The sequence below is a fragment of the Hemiscyllium ocellatum genome, chromosome 21 (genome assembly GCF_020745735.1).
Source record: "Hemiscyllium ocellatum isolate sHemOce1 chromosome 21, sHemOce1.pat.X.cur, whole genome shotgun sequence".
NCBI lineage: Eukaryota > Metazoa > Chordata > Chondrichthyes > Orectolobiformes > Hemiscylliidae > Hemiscyllium > Hemiscyllium ocellatum.
Genome location: NC_083421.1, coordinates 49,185,732 through 49,197,218, shown reverse-complemented (window position 1 = coordinate 49,197,218; position 11,487 = coordinate 49,185,732). Strand labels below are relative to the sequence as shown.

Here is an 11,487-nt window from a genome sequence, read left to right as displayed (position 1 = left end):
ATTAGCCAAACTTGGTTCAGCTTAGTCCATTTGCTTAATTTGACTCTGTCCCATTGCCTTGCCTTTCCACTACTTTGGCTGTCTGAAAATTTGGCTATAGTATATTTCACTTTACTCATCCAAGTCATTAACACATATTATTCATAATTGTGGCCCCAGCACTGATCCTTGTGGCACTCCACTTATTACAGTTTGCCATCCTAAAAATGATCCCAACCCACCTCTTTCTCCCACCCCCACCCCAATGACAACTCTTAGCCTTCTGTTAGTTCATGAATCCTCTGTCGATGGTATGTACTATCCATAGCATCATGGGCTCTTATTAAGCCTATTGTTTGGTATTTTTTCAATCACCGTTATAGCTACTGCATCGCTTTTGTTCTTCTGGTTACATCCTCAAAATTCTAGAAAATTTGTCAGGTACAATTTCCCTTCATGAACTCAAGCTGACTTTGTTTGATTTATGTATTTCTAAATGCACAATTCCATCCTTTATAATTAACTCTAACATGTTTCTCAATAACAAATGCTGTTAACTGGCCTATCGTCACCTCTGTTTTTTTGTCTTCCCTTTTTAATCCAATGGCAATTTTCCAATCATTTGGAACTTTGTCAGAATCTAATGTTTCTTGGAAGATTATTACCGGTGTGTCCACTGTCCCTGTAGCTGGTTTTTAATACATTTGTTGATGGGACATGGGCATCGCTGGTTGGCCAGCAATTTATTGCTCATTTATTACCCCCAAGAAGATGGTGGTGAGCTGCTTTCTTGAGCTGCTGCAATCCACATGCTTAAAGATCACCTACAATGTTGAAGCAGCGTCCGTGAAGGAACGGTGATATCAGGATGGTGAGTGACTTGGAGGGAACTTACAGGTAGTGGTGTTCCTTTTTTTTCCTGTGGTCCTTCTCCTTGATGAGTGTTGGAGGTGCTGTTTGGGGATCTTTGGATGTAGGTTTGCTTGCTGAGCTGGAATGTTCATTTTCAGACGTTTAGTCACCATACCAGGTAACATCTTCAGTGAGCCTCCGGACAAAGCACTGCTGATTTTTCCTGCTTTCTATTTGTGTTTGGGGTTCTTTGAGTTGGTGATGTCATTTCCTGTTCTTTTTCTCAGGGGGTGGTAGATGGGGTCCAAGTCAATGTGTTCATTGATAGAATTCTAGTTGAAATACCTTGCTTCTAGAAATTCTTGTGCATGTCTCTGGTTTGTCCTAGGATGGATGTTTTGTCCCAGTCGAAGTGGTGTCCTTCCTGATCTGTATGTAAGGATACTAGTGAGAATGGGTCACGTCATTTTGTCGCTTTTGATGTTCATGTATCCTGGTGGCTAGTTTTCTCCCTGTTTGTCCAGTGTAGTGTTTGTTACAGTTCTTGCATGGTTTTTTGTAAGTGGAGCAAGTCTACATCCAGAACCTCAACCTGAGCTACAAATCTTCTCAAAACTTGATATTTGACTTTAATATCTTCGGAAGCATTTTATTAGGTCAAGGAGACTTATTGGTCTTTAGCCCCATTGAGCACTTTTTCTCTAGTGATAGATATTGATTAGTTCCCTCTCCTCCTTGTGCCCTTGGTTACACCGGTATTCCATAATTACTAAATATTCTATTGTGAAGACTGATTCAAAGTATTTATTCAACTCCTCTGCCATTTTCTGGTTCCCCATTATTATTTCCCCAGCCACATTCTGTAAGGGGCCCATGTTCACTTTGACTTATTTATTCCTTTTTATAAATTTTAAAGGAGCTCTTCCTGTCTGTCCTGATTACTTGCAAGCTTGCCATCAAAATTCATATTCTCCCTCTTTTTCCTTTTGGTTTTGTCATCTCTTGTTGAATTTTAAAACCTTCCCAATCTTTGTTTTTTCATTTTCCAATTTGATGTTATCTTGGTTAACCACGGTTGGCTTATTAAACCTCTTATGTTTCTTATGCATTTTTTGCTGCTAACCTCCATTCCCAGTCCACACTCGAGCCAGCTCTGCCCTCATTCCTTTATAATCGCCCTCATTTAAAACTTAGCACAATTGTTTCTGATTCAAGTTCCCCCCACTCAAATTTTGCCATGTTATGGTCTGTTTCCTGGGGAGTCTTTTACTCTGGAATCACATTAAACATTACACATCACCAGATCCAAAATAGCCTGACTCCTGATCGACAGCGTATTGTCCTATGAAACAGTCTCCGGTGCAGTCTGCTGTCCTACAGTATTGCCTTTTACTTTTCAATTCTAACTTCTATCCCATATGGATTCTATGTCTCCAGATTCTTGCTATCATGCAACTCTCCTGTCACACCAACAATGCCACTCCACACTTTGCTTCCTGCCTCTCCTTTTCGAAAGGTATTTATACCTTTTTGTATTTAGTTCCAGCTTTGATCTCATTGTAACCATGTCTCTGTAGTAGCTATAAAGCTACACCCGTTTACCTGTGTTTGTGGTGTTCATCCATTTATTTTGTTCTCAATACAATGCATGTTCAAGTAAAGAGCTATTAATTTTGCCTTTTGACTACTCTTCCTTCTCTCCCCCCCCCCCCCCCCCCCCCCCCCCCACCCCAAACACTTACAGCTGTTAGTCAATGTAGATTTAAAAAATGTAACTATACTGAAATATACCTCAGTCATTTATTATTGGAAAGCTAATTTAGATTTTCATACACCATGAATAGGCAAAAATGATGATGGCATGCTGAACAGTTAAAACTCCATCCTCTCCCACTCTTTTCAGTTGTCATAGAGTTTAACAGCATGTGAAGGAGCCCTTCAGCTGATCACATCTGTGCCAGTCACCAGATACCTATCAACTCTCAATCTAGCTCATAGCCTTGCAGTTGAAGTGTTCATCTCAGTACTTAAATGTGTGTATCACTATTCCTATCAGCCTTTCAGGGAATGATTTTCAGATACCCTGCCCGTTCTGGCCTTTTTAAAAAAATGTTTATTTAAATCCCCTCTACTGCTCCTGCCCCTTCCTTCAAATGTATGACCCCTTATAATTGACCCTTCTGCTGTGAGTGTCTCAATTGGGCCCATCATCTTACTCTAAGGAAATTTGCAAGCCTTCTGACACTAAAACTGTCCTTCTGATAACTTGTTGCAGGTCAAATATTCAGATTTGGCCACATAGAGGGGTAAAAGGCAGCAAATTCAGACACCACGCAAAAATAAATGCCCATTTTTGAAGCATTTGTTCATGTATTGGTTGTTTTTTTTTCTGTCCACATTCTTTATTGCCGTATTCTTTCCTGACAGCATTATTAGCAAGATTTTGACCAAGTGACTGTGAAGGGGCTGAAATGTAGTTCTGTGTGTGTCTGTTGAACCTGAAGCTGGTGGTATACCAATGCATCTACCATCAAGAAAAACCAAGGGAGAAAAGGGTCATTGTATTTGGAAATTGCTGTCAGAGAGAGGGTTGCTGCAGTGCTGCTTCCAGATGTAGGCACTGCTGGATGGTGGTGGGAATGAATGTTTTCAAGGTGGTCAATAGCTTGTTTTTTTTCTCTCAAGCTTGAGTGTTGAAGGTCTTCTCATTGATGTGATAGTATTGCATCATACTCCTGACTTATCTTGTGATTTCTGGACAGGCTTCGAGTCCAGAGGTGAGCTATTTGCCACGGAATTCTCAGCCTCTGACCTGCTTTTGTGGCTGCAGTGTTTTATGACTGTTCTAGTCCAGATTCTGGTAACCCTCTTAGGAACCCTAACTTTTTTTTTCATTGGAGACATGAGCATTCTGTTTCTTTTCAAAACACAAAGCTAGATAGGATTTAACTACTTTCAGTTATTAAAACTTTTACTGGAACAAAGATTAAACTCAGCACATGAATTAACAGGTAATAACGTTATTGAACATCAAGGGAAGATGGGTAGATATTCAAAGTTTGGGAGAAGATTTGTAGCTCGGGTGCTCGTTGTTGTGGTTCTGTTCACCGAGCTGGGAATTTGTGTTGCAAACCTTTCGTCCCCTGTCTAGGTGGCATCCTCAGTGCTTGGGAGCCTCCTGTGAAGCGCTTCTGTGATGTTTCCTCCGGCATTTGTAGTGGTTTGAATCTGCCGCTTCCGGTTGTCAGTTCCAACTGTCCATTGCAGTGGCTGGTATATTGGGTCCAGGTTCAACTGGGACAACACTATTACAGGACAAGCCAAACAGAGAGCAGCCAGGGAATTCCTAGAGGCATGGTACTCATCCACAGATTCTATCAACAAACACATCGACCTGGACCCAATATACCGACCACTGCAACAGACAGCTGGAACTGACAACCGGAAGCGGCAGATTCAAACCACTACAAATGCCGGAGGAAAGATCACAGAAGTGCTTCACAGGAGGCTCCCAAGCACTGAGGATGTCACCTACACAGGGGACGAAACGTCCGCAACACACATTCCCAGCTCGGCGAACAGAACCACAACAATGGGTAGATATTGTTATCTTCTCATAGTATATATGTTACTTATCAGCCTAGGATTATCCCGGTCTTGCTGTGTATGGTTATGAGGCTACTCCGTATGAGGAGTTTTATTGAGCACCATTTGAATATCCCAACTCTGACCATATGATGGAGAGCCGGTCATTGAAGCAGCTGAAGACAATTAGGCCTATGAAACCATGACTGCATCAGAAGGAACCTTTACTGCAGGGTAGTGTCTCTACCTCTGAACCAGGATGCCTGGGTTCAAGTCCTACCTGTTGCAAAGATGAGTCTCTGAACAGGTTCATAGAAAATATCCATCCTACACTGATACCCTGAGACTGATCTCCAATAACTGCAGCAATTAACTTGCTTTATGTTATGTTTGACTCCTGCCAGTGGAGAGTTGTTTTTCTCCTGCTGCCCGTTGTCTTTAATTTTATTAGTGCCTTTTGATGCCATGCTTGGACAAATGCTGCCTTGATGTTCAGGAAAACCATTCCCCCCACACCTCTAGAATATGGATCTTCTGGCCATTTTTGAATCAAAACTGTACGGAAGTTTGGGGCTGAAGGGGACCCAAGAAGGTTGAGTGAGGCATCAAAATCTGCTATATACAACAACCATTCCTATTCACTCCTTCAAAATGGCTGGTGGAAGCCTTCAGGTATTTCATGTAATTTTGCTGTTGTATAGGTGTTATATACACTCTTTGAAGTTCATTTAAAAAGATAAATATTATAAATAAAACCGGTGAAAACAAATGCTAGCAGGTGCAGATTATCTTGCAGATAAAACCATGATGCACCATTTTCTGAAATGAATGCTTGTTAACAAACATTGCTGTGCAACATGAATCTGAGACCGAACCTGAAACTTTTAATCATTTACTGTTTACCTTTTAAGCCAGACAAAGAAGTGCGGTTTTTGTAGATATTGATTGTTATTCTTCTTTGGACAAATGATTCCAACTTGTGTTTGAAATTTTTCAAGGGACGATGAGTTTGGTTGCATTTAATGAAAGAAGAACTTAATGGTTTATCTAACAAGCAAGAGAGTGGCATTCCTCAGTATTGCATGTACAAACTGCCATATAGTCTTATTCAGATGTCGCAAGCCACTGCTGAAGCCATCCTTTTCCTTTATCTTCTCATCCATTCTTTTGCATGAAGTCCAGTTTGCTACGTGAAGCAAAATTACTCACATTTCCCTGAGCTTGTGTTATGAAAGTCATTTGCTGCAGACTATCCAGAGTACTGCAGTGACAACTGTATTTTTTTTAAATAGCAATTTGTTTATTGAGTAGGTGAAACTGCATGATCAATGTAACAAGCTGACAAAACAGCAACTTGATACAAGCCTGAGGTAACAAATAATTTAGCTAAGAACATCCATTCGGAGTAGTCTGAGTTCAGTGGTTAAAACAGATTAGCTCAGCAGTTGTAGGAAAAAAACACCGATACACACAGCATGCGAATAACTTTCCTCTGTTACCATATTTTCTTTTGGAGCTGTATGAAAATCTACAATTTACTACCCCCTACCTGTAAAAGCTCACAGTAGCAACACCTGCTGAACCAGCACTTGCCTCAACTAAATAAAGGTGCTTTTGTTTAGCACTTTATACAGGTTGAGCCTGTTGCATTTCAAGCAATCTGACAGTCATCACAATTCTAATCATCAAATATCAATTTACATTTGTACAGTTATAGTGCAGTTTGTGAACTCTAAGTACAAGTTTTTCTGGCTGCTTACTGAAATGAGTCATGGAATCTACAACTTAAGGCCACCAATAGCAAATCTACCGCACACATGTTCACTAGATATGAGACAAATAAACATCTGACACAATTATCAACAGAGCTTGGACAAATGAGAAAATAAATTTCTGAATGATAGTTAAATTGTGCAATGCCAACTGTAATAAAAGATGATGAGGTTCTCATGGTAAAATAGTTATCAACCTGCAGTTCCCTCAAGCTGCTACCTATAGCTTTTAATATTGGAAATGAACAAGTTACTTGCTGTCCTGTCCATGTTAGGCTTTAGTTTGTGTGCTGAAGGGTCATTCTACAGATTACTTCAGTTGTTCTGTGGCAGAGAACCAAGGACTTCAGGTATTGTACCAATACATGAATAAATTGCAACACTACGTGCATTAAAATGGGTGTGGGGTTAAAGATGGGAAAATCAAGTGACAGTGCATCTTGGCTTTAAGCATGATTTGTGTTTTATTTCTCTAGACATGATTTTCCCAATTAGTGATATCTTGTGCACTATTTAATATGGAAATGTAAAGTAATGAGTACCAGGCAATTCCAACCTTTAAACTAGGCTTGGACATCATCCCTATAAATAAGTTGCAATAGGTAATTCTGGTGTGATGGTGGCTTCAGTTGTTTGGGTACCAGTTTAATGCTGTGCTGATTTTTACAGTATTGTTAGGTGTATTACTAATGTACATTTGAGGCATGCTATTGCAATGAAGAAATGAAAATTGTCCATCTCAAACTCATGCCACACAATAATGCTGACTTCAGATTTAATCAAACTGGAAATGAGATGCATTTGTGATAGCAACAGAACACTGTGTGTGTATGTTGGGGAGGAGATGTTGAAGAGAGAACACCAACATTATTACTGTTAACTTGGACCTTGTGACTTCTTTTTGAGCTTTTCCACAGAGGGTGGAAATTAAAATATCAAGCTATGGTAAGGTGAAGATTATAAAGCAAAAGGTGGCCATGACAGCTATCGCTTGGATACACTTAGAGCTGAGCAGTAGATTATTTTTACTTTAGAAATGATTTACCATTTATTGTCTTGTACTTTTGGAAGTTGCTGATCCACAGAAATTCAGCCACCATCTGCATACTGGTTTCAACAACAGAGATCACAGCAGGAAACCGGCGGCAATACATTTACTACAGTATCTGTGCACCAGTTTTCACTGAGGCAAATTACAGTGCCAGTACAAGGAAGATGAACAGAACCTGTGTTGCACAGGCCACACATATTGGATGTAACTTGGATTTAGTTTGATATAACCTTAATTCCAGCTGTAAGTGGAGCCCTAACAGTTATTGAAGAATAACTTGCACTCCAGCATTCTAACCTGTAAGAAAACATCTAGTCCCAGTTCAGTTTCTTCAAAATACAATTCTGATTGGGCCACAGTTAAGGGGATTTCTTCTTCCATTGCAGAACAGTAAAATGGCTGCATATTTTAATACCATACACTGCTAAAGTATGAATTTTAATTATTTTTGTTTCTTTCTATCAAAAGTCATGCTGACCTTGGCACAGAAAATCTGAACAAAACATTTTTCTTTTAATTTCTCACCCGAAAGAGTTGCTGAATATTAGCCTGCAGTACTATTAACAAAAGTTCTGTTGCCTGCCTGTGAGGATAAAGGGTTAAATTTGAACCAACCTAACTAAGTAGCTGCTAAACAAATCAAAAATAAATTAACCCAACATTGCCAAAACACAGTATGTTTTATGTGGAAGCAATAAGACACAGTGACAGCAAGTATTTTAAAAGTTATAGCACATCTTGAAGGTTGAGATAATGTTGGGGAAAATAATCTCTCGTTCCATTTTTGATTATGAATTTAAGTGAACCTTGCTTTTGCTGTACATTAACCACTATATTCAACCCTTTAAATAATCCACAACAAAGAGGGTTGTAATACATTACATACTTATTGCAACAGTTATGCAAAAGTCATTAAATACTTTAGAAAACTGAAGACTTTCACAAAGATTTGCTAGAATCAAATAGCATAGCAAAGTACACAAACATTTTCCAAACACATTTCATTTGATTTGTAAACCATATTATAACTGGCAATAATGTAATAGTGTCAAGGACACATCCGGCACAATAAAGCAGCCATTACTGATTGGTGCGTAATGGTTTCTTAACCTGGCTGTGCTGTATGTACAGAATCCACCTCTGCACACTGCACTGCTCTGAGTTCCTCTGCTAAAGACCTCGGAGCAGAATAAACATCCCACATTCTCAAAGTTAAAATACTGCCTGTCATGGGTCAAAGTGGGTGGCAGTGTTGATGAGAACATTTAGCTGGGACAGTTTTGTTTGTGGGGGGGGGGGGCAGGGGGAGCAAAGGAAAGAGATAAAAATAAATTGGTTTGGGATTACACAAACTTTTAGGTTTGCTCAAATATCACAATAGATTCAAACTCCACCAGCTGAAGGTTGCTGGAACAATGGGATTACTATCACCGCCACGGACAACTTTGAGGCAACCACTGTGCCAAACAATTCAGTGCACGTCATTAAAAAAAAACTCTGTTCACTGATTTACTATTCTAAATGCCACTCGATGCAGCCTGTTAACACTGTCAGTAGTACATTTTGTGCATAAGAAAGATAATACCCAACATGGGCTAAAATTTGTTCCATTACAATAAAGCAGCTTAAGAATAAAAACAAACATTTAAAAAAGAAATAGGCAGCAGTTATTATGCACAGTTCCATGGTCGACAACTATGCTTGTTGTGGTATTGTCAGTTTGTAGTTTCGCCAATGCTAAAACTGTGTCTAATGTCTGCGGCTGATACCATAAATTAGGAGCAATCGTTCATTTCCTCTTTCAGGACATACTAAAATCGTTTTAGGGTCACATCGTAAGCTTCAAAAAAAAGTGCTTCAGTATTCAACGCTGGCAGTTGATGCACAAATTTCTCCTCATAAGAGTTGTTTTTCCTTCACTTTTTAAAAAAAAAATCCGTTCAATAGTTTTATTTCCCATTGCTTGGGTTGGCACTTTGATCACATCACATGTACTGGATTCAAATGTTCACTCAAATGACATAAGGTTGGTAGGTATCTAAGTAGGCGAGAAGGAAACACAAAAATCAAAAGCCATTTGTGGTTATAAGAACATGAGAATTAAAAACAGAGTAAGCCATTTCATCCTTCAAGCTAGCTCTGCCATTCAATGTTGTGATCTACCCTTAACTCTGCTTTATTGCCTGTTCCCCCATAACCCCCCACTTCCCTTGTCCATCAAAATCTCTCAAACTTAGCCTTGAGAAAATTAAATGACACAAACTCTATTACTTGCTGGGGGAACAGAACTCCAAAAATAACCTGACAGAAGAAATTCCTCTTCATAAATACAGAGACTTCCTTTTCTTAAAGAGAAACTGCACTCCTTAGTTCTGGATATCCCCACAAGGAGGAACACCCTCTCAGCATCACCTCTGTTTTCTATTTCAATGAGATCAGCTCTCATTCCTATAAAGGTCGTCTATGAGTCTGCAAAGATCTGAACGGGTTAATGCCTGATTGAGTGCCCACGGTGATGATGTCATGAATGTTTGAAGTAGGATTTCATAGGAGACAGGCAGAGATGCAAAAGACTACATCTTGTTTACTCTATAAGACTCTACATGTTAGACCAGAAAGTGGCTACCTTCACACACACACTGATATTTGTCATTTGACAAGATTTTATTCAAAAGGATCAGCTGCATGAACATTTGCTGAAGTGGCTCCAATGCAAGGATGCACTTTCTTAAAGAAGATGAGCAAAACCATGCAGTTGATCCTTTGGACAAAAACCTTGTCAAATGGCATTGGTTTTACCAATGCTCTGTACAGCTGGAGCAAGACTTCCCTACTTCTGTATTCCGTCCCTTTCACAATCAAGGCTAACATTCCATTTGCCTTCCTAATTGCTTACTGTTCTTGCATGCTGACATTTTTGTGTACAAGGACACTCATAGCCCTCTTGTTCGACAGTATTCTGTATTCTCTCCCCAGATTCCACTGTCTCCTGACAACATGCAGATATGTGACTGTACCACCTCGCGCAGGACCCTGGATCCGCAGAAGATTGCAGTGATATAAATGAGTCACCATGCAACTACTGCCTGAGGAAAAACAATTGCAACCTCAAAATGGGTGCAGTTGACCATCTCTCACTGGGGCTGCCATTTCATGCAGAGCTAGCAATGCAACTTTAATACAACTGGTTTTGCTCACCTCATCAATAGTTTCTGAATCCACACCATGGATTAAATGTTGTGAATTCGTCCCTATATAAACTAGGTGGAAACCAATCTTGCTTTCTTCAAATCAAAGGAAATGATTTAATTTGTCATTTCTGGCAAGTGAAGTAACAACATTTACGTATAAAATGGTAACATGTTCTCCAACTTAATTGGAGACATAATTTTAGACTAAAAACCAGACCATTACTGTATTGAGATATTTAAACAGGCACATTATTTCTCTGATGTGTCAATCTATCTTCACATTAGAGGCTTTTAACATGGATAGGATTATTAATAATTGATGGATGGAACAGATACATTCCAAAACATGTCTTTGTCTAGTTGATTTAAAAAAAAATCAACTGAGTAAATTCTCAAAATCCAAACCTGAAGTCCGAACCAGGACAAAAATGTGCAGTCTCAAAACCATGGAACCTCTGTGCACTCCCTCCCCCACCCCACCCCCACAACCCCAAAATCATCGAGATCCATATTACTCAGTCTCTATGCAGGAAAGGAAAAGTACAAACTAACAAAATCGATCTTCCATCTACTTTTACATGTTTTTATCCATCATTTCCATGAATGGGATACCAACTGCAGTCAATGAGCAAAATGGGAAAAGCAAAGACTAAAACAGGAACAAATGCCTTGGTTTTAACTCCAACTGCTTTGTAGAAATGTGAGGAATTTGCTTCAATCGTTTTCCGCCCCCTATCTCCACTACTACTTTTGCACGTCCAGACACCAAGGCCACTCTGCCCACGCCAGTGAAACCTCTTTGTAAATGCAGATGAAGCTCTGATGAGATCAGAGGGGACTGATCTACCACTTTAACCTGAGCCCTGAGCAGGGGAATAATATTGCCTCCTCTCTCAGGCAGAAAGTGCTGGACACAGCAGCTAGGGATAAGACGCTGTGTTTAATAATACACATTTAAACTTGTATGCTTTGTATCTGTGTTGTTCTTTATTTCTACAATTTAATATGGTGATTTCATTTTTTGGCCATTGCCAATAAGTACGATACTTGCTTTGGA

General features: G+C 39.5%; 1 protein-coding gene across 5 annotated transcripts in view; it reads right to left on the bottom strand.

Annotated features, from left to right (window-relative positions):
• The window catches only part of LOC132825862 (ras-specific guanine nucleotide-releasing factor RalGPS1-like), a 781,992-nt gene that overhangs the window by 20,048 nt on the left and 750,457 nt on the right, over positions 1 to 11,487 (bottom strand). For 4 of the 5 annotated variants that reach the window (XM_060841437.1, XM_060841440.1, XM_060841439.1 and 1 more), the window contains one exon: positions 8,238 to 9,277. The exons of the other annotated variant lie outside the window; for it this stretch is intronic. In XM_060841437.1, the coding sequence (XP_060697420.1) occupies positions 9,248 to 9,277 (30 nt within the window). In that variant the 3' untranslated portion in view covers positions 8,238 to 9,247. Of the gene's footprint in view, positions 1 to 8,237; positions 9,278 to 11,487 lie in introns of those variants that run through there. 5 annotated transcript variants of the gene reach the window in all.